The sequence below is a fragment of the Epargyreus clarus genome, unplaced genomic scaffold (genome assembly GCF_041222505.1).
Source record: "Epargyreus clarus isolate Ecla_fem2 unplaced genomic scaffold, WU_Ecla_fem_2.2 ptg000003l, whole genome shotgun sequence".
Taxonomy (NCBI): Eukaryota; Metazoa; Arthropoda; class Insecta; order Lepidoptera; family Hesperiidae; genus Epargyreus; species Epargyreus clarus.
The window spans coordinates 4,808,652-4,830,844 of record NW_027332211.1 but is presented as its reverse complement, the minus strand read 5'-3'; the positions used below and the strand labels follow the sequence as shown (position 1 = coordinate 4,830,844).

Here is a 22,193-nt window from a genome sequence, read left to right as displayed (position 1 = left end):
AAATGACCGCCATTCATTTTCATTTTTTTTATTTTTATCATTGTAGCGGCGACACTTATACATACTTTGTTAAAATTCCAAGTGACTGTCTATTACGGTTCAAGAGATAGAGCCCTGTGACAGACGGACAGAAGCGGAGGCTTAGTAGTAGACTTTAGTTATTATCCTTTCTATAGAGGTTTGGGCCGTGTAGATCCTAAAACTGTAAATATTGATGCATATTCCCCATAAATAATAATTAATAGAGCACGATCGTGCCTACTGCTTTAAAAGAGTAATTTATAGTACTAATGTATTTGTGTGTATGTGTTTAGCATATTGAACGAAGTATGACAAGATAAACCAAACTAGGCGATTAATTTACTGTTGACCGATACTGGTGACGCATAACCGCAAGTATATTAAGAATGGATGAATCACTCACATACCCATCTCGTGTTACATATCAGTCTATGAATAACAGATAGCACGCTTAATTAATTACACTTTCTACGTACCATTAATCTGTGGTGGAATCACTTTAGATTATATTAGGAGATTTTGTTATTCAGTCTCAATTAAGTACCGCTACACTTTAGGACATGGTCCTTCTTAGACAATGAGAAGAGTTTAGACCATAGTCTGACACTAGCCTAGAGAAGTGGTCGTTTAAGTTTGAATTGTAATAGAGCTAGTATGGATCCACCAGGGAAATACAACCGCCACACCTATTTCAAACGTGAAGCAGTTCCTACGTATAGATGGAAAGGTGTGGATTCCGGTCTACTGCATGTCCCTTTGCTGCTTGAATTTTGCAAAAAAGTGCAAATTGGCAGGCTTAGACACTTTTGAGAACATAACGTATAACACTCAGGTATTTAGGTATTTACAAAATTCCATTCCAAAGAGTTTACCATATCTTGCTAAATGTTTATGAATGCTAATACTTCTTTCGTACTTATTACTCATGTCATAAAAATTCAAGTAATTTCAATATTAAATTGCACGAAGTAAAACTTATATATAAAAGGCTTCAAATGGAATGGAACTCGCTAAACATAAACTGTTTTATCTCCGAAATTTTCTTTGTAACATAGACTTTGTTTATTGTTAGCGGATTCTTTATGTTGTCAGATATGATTAAAATGTTTATTACAAAGGAGCTTTGTTTTTGTACTAACAATTGAATTGTACACCATAGAGGTCATGGAATAAACAAGCATCTAAATTACTACATACCGTGTGAATTAGCGTCATCGGAGTCGGGTTTATTAACAACATTTAATGCCTCTTCGTGAAGACTACCTTGCGACTCGAACAATTTTATGAGATGCCGCATGTTCTTTGCAACACTTTCACTCTCCATAATGGCAAAATTAACTTGCTTCAATAGTTAAAGTAATGTCGAACAAAACGCGACAACTGCTGTCTGCAACCGCGGGTAATGTTACGCCGATTGAGCGTACACTATCAAATGACAAAGTCGTAATCGTCAGAGATATGATACGATAAATATTACTTGGTAATGTGACAAAATACGAGATAAAGAAATAGCATTATTGCAACCACAAACGTTATGTATATTTGCTTTAATTATTGTCACTTTGTTTTAAAACGTAGCTAGCGCACGAAATGTTACTTTTATCTATATTCACTGCACTTCACATTCACATAAATATTTTAAATTAATTTAGAAAGGAACGTTGAAAGATCAAGTGCCACTCAATGTATCACCGAGAGACAAAATAAATACAATTTTATTGCTCACAAAACAGTTATATGTTGTGAGGAGGGATTAAAAGACGTGTCAACGACTCATTAACGTTCAAATTAAAATGTTTAAACTGTACAGGAATTGCCTGCGTTGTCAACCGGACGCGGGCTTGTCGCGGGGCTTATGGCGTGGCATGTTTGATAATATTGGTATGACGCGGACACAATACCAATCGTTACATTTCGACAATATAACGCCAGTTAGTAATATTACTAATATTAACTCATAACCAATGATTGTCTACCAAAGTCCGAAATTAGACACATATTGCCTACATAAATCGTCAAATTTCGAATTGCGGCAGGACAACTACATAAATATTTTTTTATGAAACAAAAAGGCTGAACTCAGTCTGAAGTAAACGGTCAGAGTAAAATTACAATTTGTTTTATATATTATGTATGAGAACTTAGTACAATTACCATGAATCTTTTACTAGTCTGTATGAATCTTCTCATAAAAATTCAAAGCTGCTGCTTGATGGTCAACAGCATGGACACCAAAAATTCTATAGACTTTTTATTCAACATTAGAGCAAGCGATATGTAGGTATGTATGTAGGTATGTAGGTAGATGTCAATAGGCATCAAATCTTTCAAATTGGGTTGAAGGTGGTAGAACCCTTTGTGGTTCGACTCCGGCGGCACCACCGCCACACCTATTTCTACCTAATAACAGCAGTGTTAGGCGCTGCTGTGTTCCGGTTTGAAGGGTGTGGTAAGGGAGACAGACTTTTGCGAGGCGTTCCAGCGTAGTCCTCAGGGGTGGCGGCGCATCTGTGGCCGACCACAGGTAGGAATATCTAAATCCTATCTGGGGTTGATTACAGATGTCCATGGGCGGCAGTAGCCACTTACCATCAGGTGGACTGCATGCTCGTCTGCTACTCTTATATTATAAAAAAAAAATATATTAATCTCAAGAATGGCGAGCGGATACCTATCTGCACCACTGGGATTTTTAATAACATTAAAAGGGTATATTGAGGAAAATTGGCATCGATTCAATTCTGTATCCACAAGCGTAGAATCATCAAAATCCATGGAAAATCCCAGTAATAACATTTAAAACCTTTTATACCATTAAACATTATTAATATTTTTATTAAAAGCAATTTCATTACCACAGGTATAAAGGCGTCAAATTAGGTAATCTTGTTTGACCAAAATTCTATTTTCAACGAAATTAAGAACGCGATGTAAATTAAAATATTTATCGTTCAATTAAGTGATATTACGAATTTTTATACGCGAGATATTAAAGAGTATTTCAAAGGTTCTAAAAGTGCTAAAACATTTTGTGGTTCGACTGCATCGCCGCTTCAATTACATAAAAAGTACCAATTAGCTTCACAGTGGATGCATAAAGAGCGGCGAACAGTTGGTGTTATTTATTTTCGGGTACATGGCCAAGGCCGGTTTAAATGAGTAACGCCATTACGTAATACTGTTTACGATTGTACAAAAACGAATACTTATAATCCATTCGGAAGGTTGGGAACATTAATCCCGATGGGCAGATTCACGGTTATCTCGCTCGCCTTATCGGAATATCGTTTAAATAAACTTAGCGCCACTTTGCGCTAAATTACTTTTTCGTTTACGCACAAATTTTGTGATTACCAAACAAAACAATGTCGAAGCACTTTTTGGAGTTTGCAAACCGCCTGATAGGTTATTGAGAATTCATAACAATATTACAAACAATTTGAACTTTCGATAGGTAATATTTAAACAGTTTGTTGACGTAGAGTAAATAATAAACATTTTAGTAAATCAATTCATATACGGGCGTTACAAACATTGAAGTCATGGAATATCGGCATATTGCATTTAATTCCGCAGAGCATTCGCCATTTTGTAAACAGCAGAGCATTCGGCATACATGCAAACATTACATTGTGGATGTACCTCATATTTCATATATACGGTATAAAAGAATTAACGATTCTTTTAATTTCCAGTAAAACTTTAAAAATATTCGAAGTCAATTTCACCGCAAGTGTACTCAGCCACAGAGAAGGAATTATTACAATTAATATTCTCTTCAAATAAGCATGCTGCAACGACACCGTGCTTAAAATGATATACGACCAGATATCATATACGACCAGAATTTCTAAACACAAAATTAATCACATGTCATGTAGTTATTAACATTACTGTAGAAATTACATTCGGTCGTTAACTATATTTATTATGGTAATATAATATTCTTTTAAAGCATCGAGCTTGTCCAATTAATCTTTTTCAGTATGGAAACAGTAAAAATAATACATATACAGAACATATTGTACATTAGTACTCAAGAATCAAGAACCATCTGTTGCACTAACGAGCGACGGCTTGTTACTACGCGCGGAGTGGTCTTGTGGAACTGTGTCGTTTGACCTGTAGGTAGGTACCGCTCTGTCACACCCTTATTGGGACCTTAACGCAATTCCATCTTAAGCACAATAAACATGATGTGATCCGTCAATGTAACGTCCTGTGCAATTTAATATGATGTTGAAAAAAAAAAGGGTTTGCGATAAAAAGGGCAATATTTCTTGCAGATATTGTCGTATCGAATAGGCTAACGATTACCCTTCAGTTTAGCTCCAAAGTTTTATTATGTATGCTTCTTCAAGTAGCAAAAGGACATATTCTGGAATAGAGTAGTTACTGAGAACAATCATGACGATTGGCCAAATCAGATAGTAGTATCTGAACGGTGTTCACCTTATGACAACTGGATACCATGAACCCTTACCGTCGCTAGTTTTAAGATCACTCTAAATAACAAAGCAGAACAAACACTATTGTTCAACATCATAGGTAGAAATAACGTGGTTGTAAGTGTTTTAATCCAGAGCCTAAACGAAATATTTAAAAAATAAACGGCATACTTAAACGACACAGAACTTAATATACGTTCCATTTAAATTATTTATTTACCTGAAACAAACGTACAATCCTATCAAACATTAACCGTTCCATTTTTTATAATTGGGATACACTCAAAAGCGACGCTACAGGCCATTCCACGTACTCCGTTAAATTGGATCGAGTTGCAAAATTTATTACATTACACGATCAATTCCCTATATGAAATATCACAAGAAGAATAAAAATATGTTTTAAAAAATATTATGTTTATATAACTATGAAATACGTAGTTAACATTTTTGCCCGATAGCGCTCTACTTGTGACTACGGTGACATGAAGTTAGCAAATAATTAATGGACTCCAGTCCGCTTGTACTACTTTCGTTACCTTTATCTAAAGTCAGCCTTACACATTTTTAACGGCGGCATACTTTTTTCTCAAGTGCGCGAAACGAGTTATATATTTTCGTACATTAAACAGTGAGTAATACATACTCGTGATTGTGTTAAATTACAAAGTTGTAGAGCACATAAGTACACCTCCCTGGTGACCTACAAACTGTCGCTAAAGAATTAATGTACGCTTGAAAGTGTTTACACTGTTACCGAGGGCTATAATAAGGAGTGTTGTCAGAATGGTGGGTTTTAGTAATATTCAGCGCTATATTTATATTACGTATGGGATGGGAGAAGTGCCAGCCAGGTCAAAACGAGACATTGAGAATGAACGGGATCTGCCATTTTCATTTTATAACAGAAGCATGAAATTCTTCGACCAACCGAACAATTATTACTTGTTTACTTGTTCTAACGCGTAGTACATAATTGGTTCTAACTGAAACAATGCCGTTAACCAGCAAATAAACTCACTGCAAAAGACTAAGATGATAATGAGGCGGAAATTTAATGAGCTCGAATGTTGCGGATGTTGCAAGTTTTTGTTCATCTTGGTGGAATCTTAGCACTAAAGCGAGTAAATAGACCGTGATGTTACTGTATGTATTAAAATAGCATAACATATAAATACATAGAAGATTAATGCAATAGTTAATTAATTATACAAACATAAGATAAATATCTATCGATACATGTTTTGGTGTAACAGTAGAGTAGGTATTTTCGCAAAATTTAAATATTTAACAGTATTTTAACGGATCCAGACGTCAAAACATAACCAAAAATATGGAGTCATTATAAAAAGACTCCAGTCTATATATAAATTAGGCAATATTTTTTAGACTGTACTGTGACATGTGACATCAATGGACAGGGCTTCAACTTCGATTATTATCTAAATTCTAGCAGTAAATTCCGTCAATTTTTTCTCCTTCCATAAGTTAGCTAGTTTTCCTACAGCATCGTATATCGATTTTGTATCCTCAGGGTAGAGTAAATGTCTTATACACTTTGCGAGATGAACACAACATATTGTTATGCGGCACTGCGATGCAAAGTGCTGATACTTTACCAAATTGCATTCTTATATTACAATTTTTCACATATATTCTTGTCATAAATAACATGACAAGAATTCCTAAGCATAAAATCTAATACGTGTCGTATAAAGTCATTGCCATTTCATTAAACTCGTTTATTATCCAAACTTCTAATGTTTTTTCTGTCTAACAAACATCAAATATTTTTCTCTACAAGAATGTTATGTTCGTTTCTATCCATTTATTTTGAGCTTATCTTTTCCTTTATCGTATATTGTTGTTATCGTTGGCAATCCTTTGTTATTACGATTTACGACACATATTTACAAAAAGAACAAGGTATCATACCTGCGATCCTGAAGGATAATAAGAAAACTAATACTGTTTAAAGGATATGAAGAAGGTTCGAGGATCAAAGCCACCTCGACCAGGCAGATATCTGAATGATTAATGGGGATTTATGTCATCGTTCTGGGTTCAGGGATCCATGGCACTTGCGACAAAGATTAATTTGGCGCTATAAGTGTAGAAAACGTCAAGCATCATAATGTGTAAACAGAACCCACATATAACATTGAGTACATATACACATAATTAATTCCAACGCCATGGAAAGAGAATGACGTTCGACAAATTAGTTTCCACTCGAGTAAAGATGTAGACAATAGGTAATCGTTTCTCCGGGTCAAAGAGCGCCAATAAAACACATGTGCTTTCTCTATCAGATGAGACCATTTCTAACTCAATAGTCAATTAAATGAATATACAAGTTAATTCTACTTTCATTAGACAACTTGTACGGAAATTCTTCAACTTTGAATAAGAAAGCATAAATTTTGACAATATGAAAATTTTCTACTTCAGAAAAGCATTAGTGTAACACACTAAAAATATAAGAAGTTTTCGTTAAACATAAGAAAATCCCTAAAAATAACGAGAATTTGTGAATAAACAAAATTAAGCTACACACCAATTCTGGAAACAAAATCAATTTTCTTTGTACGTGGGATGTGAAAGCCATTATGGTTATGACAGAAACTATTGAAAAGATGACAGTTCACGCCTCGAGAGATTTTGTTGTTGATAATGAGTATAACTAGATTTCGCCTTGAGGTTGTAATTCTACAATGAGTATTATAGAAAATTTGAGGATTTTTTTATTGTTAACTATTTTTTATTATCAATGTATTAGCTATACACAAAAAAGAGTATCAATCAATAAACTAAACAGGGAAAGCTACTTAACTTTTTGTTAAAGTACGCCTTGTCAAAATTTCATCGTTAATGATAGTTTTTTTAATAATCAATTATGTTTTTATTGAATGTTATTTCAAAAACAAGCAAATCGAGTAACTAGCCTATTTAAAATAACACATGTGCAGAGAATGTCTGGAATACTCAACCTTATGCTAGAAGAAATATAACGCCTAAAAGTTCAGCCTACAAACTAGCCGAATGGAACACACACAGATTTAACGATTAGCAATCAAGCTGAATTAGATTAAAGCTGTAAATTATGAGGCTAATTAAGCAAACATTAGCCAGTCATACGAGAACGTGATAGAAAGAATCCATGTCGATGACACCACTCAATATTTTACAGTTTAATAGAAATTTATGTAAATCATATATAGTATTAAACTGCACACGTTCCATATATTATAAGATTATATTTTGTTCATATATCCTGTTCCCACTGTATGTTTGTGTAGAAGTGAATCTAATTATGAATACGAAGTTTACTAACACATTCAAATGGATGTACAATGTACATACTATGTAAATGACAACAGTATTGTTGTAAGTTTCCCTATTTCATTGAAGGTTAACAATTAGTAGTCATTAAGTTATCAGGTATTTGCCTGGCTAACTATTTATAACGTAACTATCTAGTTTGATAATATGCTATCGTCGCGGAATATAAAAAAATGAAGTTGAATGACATTGTATAGCTGTAGTCGGCACTACGCCAACTTTTAACACTAATTCATGTAAACGTACCCCTGACATCATAGTTAAAATGAAACTCGTGTGCAATAATAGTCTTAAAACAACTACATACATTATAAGATAGATAGTAGGATTATAAATAGTCATTGCAATCTCGTATTTACCGGTACATTTATAGCGCGAAGGTCGCAGTTGCTATTTATACCCAAAATAGGAAACATGAAACTCACCACTGCTAACGGGCACGTAAAACTATACTACACTGTCACAAACACAGACGGTGCACAAAACCGTTGCTCTTTCACGCACTGATAAGAGCACATATGCGTGTGAGCGTGCGCGTGCGCAGTCGAACACTAGTCGAGTCGAGTTGGTGGTCGGAGGACGGATGATTCAACCTGACCGCCTGTTCGCCGATCACTCGGTCTCTAGAAATTGTAACTGGCCGAAGCCGAAGTATCGCACTCGCCTCGCCAGCCTGAGCATCGTAATGACTCACTTGTGGTGACGTATGCTGCATGGCCACCAACATGGGAGATTCATTACAGAAACAATGTTATCAGTATTTAATCGGGGTGATGTTATCTTTAATTAGGTAGTTCTTTGAAGTGTTTGAAGACGTCCTAAGCTATTTTGCGAGCTAATGTTTTATTACAAAATACATTGTTTCAACTAATAAGTAATTAAATAGCGTGGTGGAATATGTTCCAGACCTAACGAGTTGAACCGACGTAAATTCTAAATTGCTACATAATTATAATACCAGTATTTGATGTCCTAATAGATAAAATTAATAAATGGTTCCCTTGTGCCGTGCACGTCGCATGAACGTATCAGTTCTACAACTCTATGACACGCGAACTCTTGCTTTAGCCCTTTAGTCTTTAATCTTTTTTAATAAAAACATTTTTACAAACGAAAACTAATATTCATATTTATTTGCAGTCGACTTTGTTGCACGTATAACATGACAAAGTAAAAATCGATGACGGTGCGATATTGACAGATTTTAAAGCAGCGAAGATTCGAATGTTCTTATCGGCTAAATCTTATTTCACTATATGAGTAATAGCTTACTCATGCCAACGGCTATGATAAATTTTATATTATAACTATATGCATTTATTTTATTGAGGTGTAGTGGAGATAGCTCGTAACGACATTGTTATCATACTTGTATTTCAACATTTAACAAAGTAAAATTAAAATAGACAGTAGGGTTGTTTATGAATTCATGTTTTTCAGTCTAATTTACCTAACAAATTCAGCAAGATAATTTATTCACAAAACATTTCTTAGTAATACAAAACGAAAGGATTAAATATGTAAGCAGATGTTGTTGTCAGCCTATTATCTTATTCAATGAACACGAAAATATACTTACACGCCTACAATAAATGGTAATTGTGTAATTAGCCTTAACGATCCTTTTAAATCTAATTACTAAACAAGTTGTTCGCATAAATCTATGGTATAGATTGATAAATAAATAAACCAAGTTCCAAGTTCAATGATTCTGGCGGTTATCTTTAGTCCATAATCTACAAATGTAAATAAACAATTTGATACACATTTCAGCCTAACGTTGTTGGTTTACATTTTATTCAGATAAGAAAGTGCACAACTGGCCAAACCTACTTTTCGATAATATGTATTTTGATAAATTTGAAAATTAAATAACTATGACAGTGGTTAAGAAACTCGGCATCTCGATAGAGGGGTCCGAGGTTCAAATGAGCCTCTGATTTTCAAAGTTATGTGCGTATTAGAAATTAATTATCACTTGCTAAACGGTGAAGGAAAACATTGTGAGGAAACCTACATACCTGAGAGATTTATAAAAAAAAATCTCAAAGTGAAGTAAGTGAAGTCTACCAATATGCACATGGCCAGCGCGGTAGACTATGGCCTAATCCTTCTCATTATGAGAGGAGACCCGTGCCCAGCAGTGAGACAGTAATGGGTTGTTGATGATGATTTTGATAAAATGTTCCTACGTTTTTTCTTCCTTTTTACTTGACCGACACAAAAAACATTTTTACTAAATAAAGAATAGCTTACGGCACTCGGGGACACCGTATATTCCGATTAGTGAGAGAACTTTCAAAATCGGACAGTAATTCCGGAAATTACTTTCTTCGAAGACACAAATATCTCTTTATTTCCTGTAGATACATTTTAACCCCTGTAGAAAAGAAAACAATACTATTTATTTTATAGCTTCATCTAATACAATTTCGTTGTTTGTAGAGAAAAGAAACAAGGGTGAAGTAATAAAATTCGCCTACGAATCGATCTGGCTATCCGTGTGTGTTTAGGAACAAGGACGTTATCTCTCGCGATGCTCAAGGAAGGTAAGCCTTAAAAGGGATTTGCGATATTTTTCAAAGCTGACAGCTTTATGATGTGCTTGATATTTAGATGTTTCATACGGCAGTAAACCTCTTTAAATATAAATATGACCTGCGTTGCGGTGCTGTCACCATATCGGTCTGACACGTAAAGGGTTACGGGTTCGACCCCGGGCTGACAGATATGATAATAGAATGATGAATTGAGATATATTTTAGATCTGGATGTTTGTGTATTCGTCTTTGTGTTTTTGTGGTACCAACGACACTGAAAATTCTAGTATAGGGCTGTAAGTGTAAAAATCTTTTTTTAAACCCTGTTTTAATAGAATTACAATTATACAATATAAGTACATATAGTTTACCTATATATAGTACCAATACAAATAAACTTAAATTTTATTCATTATTAGGTATATACCGAACTAGAATACAAGAAATTTCAGCATTCATGGATGATAAATAAATTACGCCAATTTGCTATCTATTGTCATATGTAAAACCACAACACAGAACCGAAATACTCGTATCTAGAAATAGATTTGATGCGGTCAAATTGGTTTCATTAAAATTAGAATAGGTACACGCAGTAGGGGCGACAAATATCGCACCTGAAGATACTCGTATGAGATTATAATCTTCATATCGATTTGATTTTAAGATAAGGCTTGCTCCCAAGTTCTAGAAATAAAGTGAAGTATTTGTTATTTGTTTATAACTGTTTTTCCTATTAATATATACATATTTCAATGTTTGTTCGACTATCTGTCTATTTAGTTAACACAGCACAAAACTAAGCATTTACAAAAGCCTGACACAGGCTAAATTATAACCCGAACACATTTCATATCTATGTAAATATTGAACAACGTTTAACATGCGACATCGCACCACAAAGCTTGTATTAAGTAAATTTATCCGTGTAATTTATGCTCGATTAATTAGTAGCGATGTTATACCAATAGAGCATAACATCGAGGAAATTCGGCCGAGACAAATTGATTTGCTCAAACGGATGTTTGCACAGGATGGGAACGATACACTAGCCAACACGGTACATTGTTCTCCTCTTATTATTCAGGAAAACAACTATTTTTGCCTTAAGGTTAACAAAATAATACATACATGTTTTGGAATACATCTACATACAAATGACGTAACAATATTGTAAGGCTTAAAAGCTACCGTTAGGAGAGTGCTTTTAGATTCGGTGTAAATAAAAGTATCACTTGACAAAGAACTGAAGAAACATACATGAAAAACATGTAATACGATATCTCTTAGGGAAAACTGACATAGATAACACTCACACAGTACAAACCGATTCTACGTATACCAACAGTGTTAAGCGCAACTGTGTTCTGATTAGTAGAGTGTGGTAAGGTAGGTACACTTATACAAGGTGTTCAAACTATACATATTCCTGGGTGGCAAACAATCATTAAACTATTTTAATGGGGCCACCGAGTCAGTAAGAACCTCACATAACTCCAGCTTGCCCAAAAAATCTTTGGAGATTTGGAGTTGCAAGTTAGCAACGTATTTATACGGCCGATCTTTGGACTAGGACTGCGATCCAATCTGGTTTGGTAGCAGATGTCCATTTGTTGTACCATACCAATAGTTTATTAACCAGCTCGTTTTTACACTTCTTTATTATAAAAATATAGAAGCAATAGTAGGTATACATGATAAATATACATGCATATACTGAATAGTACATAAATTTTCTATTCGATGGTTGAATAGAAAATTTATAATGAGCCGAAATACGCATTGCTAAGCTCATATTATCTAAACGTGCTTGATTAAGCTCCGACCCACGTCCCAATTGAATTTTTCATTTCAGAATCCATCTTCTACGATTGGCGTGAATATTCCAAGCGGATAATTTAAAACCTTTCCGATAAACTTTAATAATTTATTGAGAATCGTCTTCAGGAAAGTTGGGAATTAATTTCTATCAAACATGAATTGATAAGAACCCTCTTCCAAGTTTATAAGAACTGTTAAAGAGACGTCATTTGTCTTAAAGCAATTACAATCTAGCTTATTAAAACTGTTATTTTCCTACGTAAACAGGACTACTTCTAAATCAACAAGTAAAAATATTCGTTATTTATTGCCAATAACAGTCAACGCTAAGACGAAAGGATAATTCATTAACATCGTAATTGTTACAGAAAAGAAACATGAAATGTATAATGCTTTCATTATACGCCAATTTATAAACTTGACCTGACGGAACATGCGCTTTATCCAAGCTCTCAAGCGATTCACTGCTCGTAAACTGTAACGATTGAATGCTGATAACTCTCGTTTGAAAACGCTATAATGTAATTTATACAGGGGTTTTATTTCGTCCAGAGGTTGGCACTATTTCCATATTCCGGTAATTCTGGTATAAATGTCAGCATAGAAGTACATTTCTGTAATTTGAAGTTACACTTTGAAAGAACTATGAATTCTGTACTAGTTTGCAGACTTAATTAGCTCTTAATTGGACCTATCTTTCTGTTTAACCAACGTTCGTACTGAAATATGAAACGCGAGGTTCTTTCATAAGATTAATCTATGAAATAATTATCAAAACGGGTTTATTAATGACTTAACGTTAAACTTTATTCTGTTAATCTTAAAGCGGCTTTTGTTATGAAAATATGAAATATCAGTCAATCACCTAGACTCTAGAGCCTTGATTTAAATTTGGGTTGCATTTTGACTTAAAATGTGAACCCGGAGGCTGGAGAGGGTCAAAGACACAAAAGCGGAGCGCTTACTTGGACCTCAGCCAACAGCATCGATTTTCGCCTACTCTAAAAACACGGATATGTTTATTAATCACTTGACATGGCAATATCCTGATTTATTTTATTAGCATTGCATATTCACGTCTCCACATTTTTAATATATTAATTTCAATACTTTTTCGAGAAACCTATTTAAGACAATACCATATAAATTAATCTCTAAAAACAAACTTTGTTATAACTTTAAATAATAAAGTAACAATAATTACTAAGTCATTACTTTGGAAGAAATAAGACATTTTCAAATGAATCTCACCTGAATCCGCGACAACTGGTCCAAGAGGGTCAAATCTGACTCGATGTTCCACAGCCGCTCGAGCAGCACAAACCAGATCAGAAAAGAACCTGTGCCTTCGTAAGGCTAATTCGTCGCGACCGACGGGAGTTGCTGGAGGCTCCCGGGGCCCCTCAGATTGCCCTTCAGTAATCACAGGCTTCTCAAAAACCTCGTCATCGTCAGAACATGACTCCTGTCTACTCTTAATACGTTGCTCGTTTAGATCATTGTTACTACTACTCGTAGTTGATTTCAAAATGCCAGTAGACTTACGTCTGCCCGGACGTACGTCGACTATAGTCCGTGCCAACTCTTGTTCTAGATTAGCCAATTCTTCCAAAGTTGCAGAATTTCTACTGCAGTCTACAGAAAAGCGCTTAAAATCCAACCGACTTCTTTTATAATCGACTGAGAATCGTTTGTTCATAATATCTTTTTTTGTAACAACTTTATCAAGAACATCCGTTTCTGTAATGTCATTGGGGGATTCATCAATATTATCTTCGTTTTTGACAGTATCGGGTATAACGTCGGGCTCTATATTAATAAACACTTCTTTAGATTTTTTATCATCAACTTTTGTTGGTAAATCGGGTAGCGGTTCGGTGAATTCTTCCGGTTCAGACATTCCGCAAACTAGAACCTCTTCTGACTTTCCTTTATTTTCCAAGATAGCCTTGTCTTCCTTCACATTAAACTCCTGAGATTTGGATTTATTCTTGCTCATTTTTTTATTCGGCCTAGCACAACAACTTTTGAACATAATTAGAAGAGAACATTAATATAAACAACGCTAAACGTAGACTTTGAAAGTGAAACAACATGAAATATGAGCTTTATTCTAAAACTTGTTCAAATATATTTAACAGTTTTATATATTTTAACAATGTTTCATAGCGTATTCGAGTTAAAATATGTGGCATGTTAAAGTGTTAGGCAACGAAAGGGTGCGTAGGGTCGGCGGCCGGCCGGGCGCACGGCGGCGGGCGACTGGCGGCACTGGCGCAGGGCGGATGCGCCGCCCGCCTGGCGCATCCTGCCACCCGCGCCCGTTCCGCACAGCTTCTACGAGCTCGCAAATCTTTGTGTATCCACAACCTGGCTATATTACGATTTCAGAATAATACCAAATTTTGTGTCGAAAGTTACGATAATACATTAGAAAGATAAGCCTAAACCGCTTTACTTAAGTCGCATCTCTGAATATTCACTTTTTACATTTTTTTCAAACTTAAAGTAAATATTTTAATATCTGCATTGAATACGATTTCAGTATAAAATGCTGTCTATTTAGTTAGAACACGTTAATTGGGTCACAATAAAACGCTATCAAGTAATTAATGACACGTAAATTGTTATGAGCAATTTGTTGGCGATTAAATGACGAGAATCCACGCTAAAACTCATTAGAATATCTGGTAAACATAAAATATATTAAACCGATAACAATATTTTCATACAAACTTGTTCCGATAAATAAATAAAACTTGACATTTAATAAATTATAGTTACGAAAAGGTTGAACGTAATTGCTAAGGGAGTCTGTAACGAAATAATAACAGTGAAATTGACATAAGAAAGGGGAGCCCACACAAAAATTCTAATAACCTTTGTTGTTACAGGATCTGAAATTACGGAGGCAATATTAACGTTAACTTTGACGCTGGAGAATCCCTTTCAACGTGTAAAATTACATTAAGACACGAGACTTAACACTTTGAGTAATTTTGACATAGTAAAACAAATTTTAGGGACGACTCAATTCCTTTCTTAAGAATTGGATCTTAACACAGTACTTTAAAGTTTCTTTTATAAAATAATATCGTTGCTAACACAAATATATTAATTTTGGATTTACCGCGAAGTTTATAATTTAACTCTACATCTGACCTATCATTATTCATAAATAGTTTTACATATAAATCGTCGTCGTCATTAAAAAACAATTTATAAAGTACCTAAATAAATACAACAAGATACCAACATAGAATTTAAAGATATTAAACTTAATGGTAGTATAGTAATAATAGACTAATTGGTAATAAATTGTTCAGAAGTAGCTATGTGTTAAATATCAATCAATCCGAAATGGCATCAGTGTGAACTGAGCCAAATGTTTCTGTACAAAATCTTAACAATGTTTTAAGGCGATAAATTTGAAGTTTGATGTCCCTGCGCTAAAAATAAAACCTTTTTACACAGCATTAAAACAGTATAGAGTTTACTGAAACCTTTTTTACAATTTACTGAATGGAACTCCAAAGTGTAAGTAAAGGCTGATCGGTTAATCGGGCTAAAGGGTGCCGTCGTTCTATTCAAAGCCCTTTAACCAAGACCGAGCTTATATGAATACCGTGTGGCTGTCGTTGAATCTATTCTGTATTCCAATATACGTAGACGATTTAAACAACTATATCGATCAGCAACAACAATGCCTTAACATTAGAGAGCGTGTATTACTTACTTAAAGTGATTTTGATCTTTAAGACATTGTCTCTTATGTACGACCCGAGCCGGCATTTTCCGCTTCATTAACACGTCACTTAATGTAAGAAAAACTATGTACTTCTGATTTTTTTTTTAAATTGTCTAAATGGTTAAATCGAGATATGAACTATGAATATATTGTTTATCCATTGAATTCGATTTAGTAGGTTTGGTTTGTAGCGATGTCAAACAAAAAGACAAACAGTAAATCAAAACTTATAAAAATTTTAGAAACCGCTTGTTTTTCTAATTCTCCTGATTACTTTTCTCGTAAATACATTAGATATAAAGACACGCGAAGCTTACATTCTTATTACATGTATAGATAGATAGTGGTCTGCCGAGGCGTGTCTCAATACAAATAAGAGAGGTGTGGCAGTAATACAGTTGACATAAACCCAGCGGGAGTCTGCAAATTACGGCTCTGCTGGTTGCAAGTGGTCGTGCGTGCACGACGGAGCAAATTTAACGGAAACTTATTTCCTTTGTCTCATACGCCTACAGTATAGCGCTGAATAGAGATGTTAATTCATGCTGAAGCTGCGTTGTTTTCAGGAAAAATGTTGTTGGAGAAATAACAGCGAATATTTCACAACGGAAGGACCTCAGACAATGCATAATGCATGTTACGCGAGATAAAATACACATTGTTAGTAAAATACTCTCGGATACGAATGTAATGGAAAAACAAAACAGAAAACTCAATATACAATAATAATAACAATTATGTTGTCCCTTGTTTCGGAAGTCACGTTAAAAAGTCGCTCCCGGTCATTCAAAACATGAAAGAACCCTTAAACATTGTCATTGACTAGGCCGTTTTAAAAGTATATGACAGTGCCATTAGTAATCATGGGTCTATAATATGAGGAGGCAATAAGATCAGAGACCGATTACGCTTGACCTTTTTGTTTGTCGGTATATACTGGTATATGTATGTATTGTAAACTAAGCGGTAAATACAACTTCCGCCTCGGGCAACGAAAAACCCTTCTAAACACCCCAAGAGTAGGTATACCCCTGCCTTTTTATCAGTGGATCGGAAGAGGCCACAGAAGCACCCTTGTCCTCAAATGGTTTAGAAATTACATTATACTAAATATCATACAAGTCATACAACCATTACGATATAAATAAAATATTGTATGGGTATATTAATTTATTAGATTTATTTTTCTAGCATTTTATTACTTTTGTAAAGAAAAAAGGATATTATACCTCATGTTAAGAGAATAAGATACCATAGAATTTATTGTCAAAGACCTGTTATTGAATCTTTTATTATACATATAAACTAGTGTTTCAGGAATTAACTAATAATAGCTAATAATTAGCTATCATAGAAAAGCGATGTGGTAAAAATTACAATTGTTCAGCTGAATAAAAACAGCGATTCTATAGTTTCGTCCATCGTACCAATCTATCAGATCCCATGCGAAGGGTTTCGGATCTAAGACCCCAGCAGGCGGAATTCTAAATAATCAATTTGGATATCAGTTTTGGGTTCAAACCCAACTCACGGCGCAGGCAGGTGTACTCGTATTTTAGAGAGTGTGGCTTTCCATGACAGGACAATGAATGCACAAAATAGCGAAATGTGTTGTCCATGTAATGATTATTTATTTTGTTTACCCTTAGTTATTGAAAATTTAGACTTCTAGTTTTACTCAAAACAAAGTTACGGGGCGGTCGAAAATGCATTCATTTTAACCTAATCTTGTAGAAAGCGTAGGTATATTTCGAAATGGAATTCGAAAAGATAAACAAAGAAATGTTATTGTATTTTTGAAACATCAGAGATCGTTAACTGTTAATTGAACATAAAAGATTTTGTTAAACAAAGTGTTTATGAAATTGATAATCAGTAATTTTAGAAAAGGGTCACAACTGTAGATTTGAAATATAGTATAATTATTATATTCACAACATTTTATTAATATTATATTGGAAACCTGCAAAACACGTAAAAAATGTTTTGTTCCCTTCTAACGAAATCTTCTATAACTTCTATAACTCTAAATAATCTGTTAGCCCTGCAACCCATTTCTGTACATAAATATATAGCTTACTTTATTTAAAAAAATTCATGCGATTAAATCCTCATGGATCCCTTCCGCCCTGAGGAGCGAAAGGGGTACATCAGTTTCTTAGTGACTAACACTCCGCGACATTCCTCTAGACGTGCGTTGCCATGTCTCCAGATGCTTGAGCATTACATTCGGGCTCGGCAACTGCGGCCGGCGTTAACACCACATTCTGGAGAGAGTGGTCTCTCATAAGATGAGCGTGCAGGACACACACAGCTTCCTTCAGATAGGATTAGATTCCTACATGAAGTCAGCCACAGGTGCCGTTACCATGAAGACTAAGCTTGAACGCCTCAGAAATGTATATCTCCCTTTTACTTTACCTTTCAAAACAGAACACAGCAGTGCTTGGTAAAAAATCCAGGTAAATCTAATGTTACAGTATACAATTTGTATCACTATTAGAATATACATAGAAATGTATCAGGCTTTACATACTCTCTTATATTAACACAGTAATGTGTTAACTTCAGTATGTAAATCTATAATTATAAGTTTTCTTATAGAACTATAAGGGATGTGTCCAGAATAAATAACTTTTTGAAGTTTTGCCTGGTAAAAATATTGGAGATCAAACTTTAAACAGCGACTTTGTCTATGTTAGGGGCTAACCTAGACCCTGCTCTTACATACACACCCATGAGTTTAATACAGTCTATCATAATTATGTTTAATGGTCCCCACAGCAATGGAAACCCCCCGAATCAAAATAAAGACTTTCTTATGTTCCAGAAGATTAAGTTGGAACGCTACAAACTTTACCTAAACACAATGGACGTACACCTGTGGCATAGTAAAACTGCAAACAAGTACCATACAATTCCATACTATCCTTCTTAGGTCTTACTTAAATAAAAGTCCTAAATAACATACCCATAAGTTAGTATTACATTAGCCTACAAATTTAACAGAATCATTAAAAATAATGTAATTAGTCTATCACTGTAAAGATACTAAATTTAATAAATTGTTACTTAATATAATATAAGAATATTTATTTAAGATTTAATATATGAAATTTTGATGAAATAATTTAATGGCAGTGACATAAAGCATGCAATTAAACTTACGTTTTACCTTCATAGTAAAATAATGTGCAAGCATTGATCTATAAATATAAAGATCCGCCACAACCGGGCAAAATTTGAAACATACAAAATACGGCAATTGGCGTAAAACGACTCCAGCCAAGTCCAGTCGCTCTCGCGCCGCGTAGTAATACACACGAATATCACTGAACACGTTAAACGTAATTATTTTGGAATTTGAAGCCTCAAGATGCCTTCTTGTGCAATGCGTAAATGCACAAATTACGGCCAAAAAAAAAACAAGCTTCATGGAATCACTTATCACACGTAAGTGAAGAGAAATTATTAAATTTTGTTTATTTTTCGTGTTCGATCCGCCATGATTACGTGAGTAACCAGAAAGAGACAAAGTATGTTTTTGTCAATGAAAGTGATAAAGACGCAAAATGTATGGTCATAGATCAACAGAACAGAAGTGACATTTTATTGAAGCTGACGATGTCCATATGTCGTATGTTATAGTTTAATATCCCACTGCTTAATATTTATATTAAGTGTGTTTTTATTCAAAATATAACTTTTTTTAGTTTAATTTAAAAAATAAAAACGATATATGGGAAATTCTGAAATCTCATTCCCAGTTACGTATGAAACGTGATTTATCTGAGCTTATTATTGAATATTGAATTTTTTACATAAATTAACTTAATCTACCTTAATTAGTAAATTATCTACCTCTGTTTATCTATCAGAGATCAAATAATTATAGCCGCAAATATTCCAATTACAATAAAATATTTAATAAATCCAAAGCTGTCAAATGTATGGCCCGACATATTCATAATATGTACATTTTGTTAACGTTCTAGATTCCCATCAAATGAACTAATGCGCCAAAAGTGGATTGCAGTAGTTCGCAAACAAAGAAACGAACATGATTGGGTACCATCGCAACGTACCACAATTTGTTCGGAGCATTTTGACGAAGATAGTAAATATACTTCAGCTAAAGGTCGTGCATTTTTGAAAAAAATGGCCGTTCCTTTATTAAAGGTAACTGTTGCAAAATGTAAAATCCATATATGTATGTCGGCGTCATCGTACGTCTAATATTTTTATTTTGTTAAGGCGGGGGAAACCTTCGAGCTCCGGCTCTAGCCGCCTCTTACAACCGTAGCCATATTCTAGTCCCGAGACTACAGGGACAACGTCTAACATCTATCTTCATTCCTTTTTAGGGTTCCGTACACAAAGGGTAAAAACGGAACCCTATTACTAAGACTTCGCTGTCTGTCCGTTCGTCACAGGGCTCTATCTCTTGAACCGTAATAGATGAAACTATGGCTCAGTGTATTTATGTGACCTTAACTCTGAACAATTTAATTTCACAGAATTAAGAACTGTTAAGAACTCTCTCTGAACGATACTATAATATCCTTTGCTATCCTCTTAATACATCTATATATTACTTAATGTTGCACCTTTTATATTTATCTTTATTAATCTCGATTCGGCCATTTTCAATCATTCTGGTTTTTCTAATTATATTTTTATTTAATAATTATTTATTTAGTTACACTGTACTATAACATTTCTACGTAAACGACGTACTAAAACTATTATTGACAGTTTTGGACATTTTTTACCTTCTGTTCCATTATTTCATTGTCTTTGACAAGCATGCGGATCAATGGGATAGCCACCATACGTCCCGTTTTTAACGGGACAGTCCCTTTTTCCGATGCTTCGTGCCGTTGTCTCCGAAATGAACCGTTGCCATTGTCAATTAAGTAACAGTATATAGTATAATTATGAAAAAAAACATGGGGTGCTCCATTTACCAGTTTTGTAAAAAGCGCCCCACATTTTTTCCACAATTATACTATTTACTGTTCCTTAAATGATTCATAGATTGAAAATTATTTTCTACTTTTTAGTTAATTTTATCATAAAAGCGTGTTTTTTAGTATTTAACTATATTTTTTCAAGTAAAAAGTATTTGACATAAAAAAATCGATGTCCCGTTTTAAGTAAGTAATCATTGGTCACTATATTCCATGGTCAATATTTACGTTTGCGTAGACTTGAAACGCAAGGTCAAACACTAGTTGTCTTTTTTTATCACATTGTTCTAATAGCTCTGTCCCTTACAGAACATTTGTCTATGTAGTTAAAGGTAAGTAAAATAAAAAACGTGCATGTGTGCTATCAAAGCAGTTTCGCTCAAGTTTTCTCTTAAGTTAGCGGGCGTATAACGTGTCTAGTATAGAATGTCATTGTGTGCAAGTCAAATATTAAACAGAGGTGAGAACCAATGGCATTTCTCTATTTTCTTTTGGTCGTCAGGTCGAATTATGGAAATAACGAAACTTGAAAAGATTGATAAATCAAATGCACTATAACTAATCGACTTTTTTTGTCAGTTGTCCCGACAAATTAGGATCATGATGGGGTTAAACCGGAAACTTGTAGCTGAATAATAAAAATTGATTTGAGTTGAGGATCAAAGGCACACGTTAATTCATATCCTCATATAAATATGTTAACGAAGTCTGCGTTTTAAATGGTTAAATCGCTTTACTTACTACAATAAACCGTGAATTTGAGGACGTTTGATTTGTACAAGCCGTTAGAATTATTATCACGTACCTATCCTTCATAACAGTATCCAAAGTGAGTTAAGCCGCAATCTTTGCTTATAAATAGAAACACATTAAGAACAACGTACTTACAATTAGGTTAGTCCACGTCAGCAGAATATTTCACTAATAAAACTTATAAATTTACGTATAAAATAATATACACAATATAAAATCAGTCTTATCTTATTTGTAGGTTACTTGTCACAATACTTACTTACAACTGCGTTTTTTTAAGTGTTACTTGTTTATACATGACAAAATAAACATACATTATACAGCCATTAAATGCAAATCAAGATATTATTTTCCTTATCAAACTTGTACATTGTATTGTACGTTGTATTGTGTACATTGTGATTGTTTTATCAGGGAATGAATAAACATGATATTTAGAATTTACTATTTTAAATGATACCATTGTTATATCGTATTTTATATAAATAAATATATTGTTACAAATACTATCAACCCCATCTATTGGCATTTATCATGAACAATTTAAAAA

General features: G+C 34.1%; 1 protein-coding gene across 5 annotated transcripts in view; it reads right to left on the bottom strand.

The window, feature by feature from the left end:
* capt (adenylyl cyclase-associated protein 1) overlaps positions 1–21,913 on the bottom strand; it is a 51,575-nt gene extending 29,662 nt beyond the window's left edge. The window contains exon 1 of one of the 5 annotated variants that reach the window (XM_073084528.1): positions 21,779–21,913. Coding sequence is in view for 2 of the 5 variants with exons in the window: in XM_073084511.1 (XP_072940612.1) it covers positions 13,424–14,207 (784 nt within the window). In the remaining 3 variants the exon portion in view is untranslated. Of the gene's footprint in view, positions 1–1,218; positions 1,782–8,236; positions 8,434–13,423; positions 14,389–21,774 lie in introns of those variants that run through there. The other 4 variants (XM_073084540.1, XM_073084511.1, XM_073084534.1 and 1 more) reach the window with 4 other exon arrangements.
* Positions 21,914–22,193: the final 280 nt, after the last annotated feature.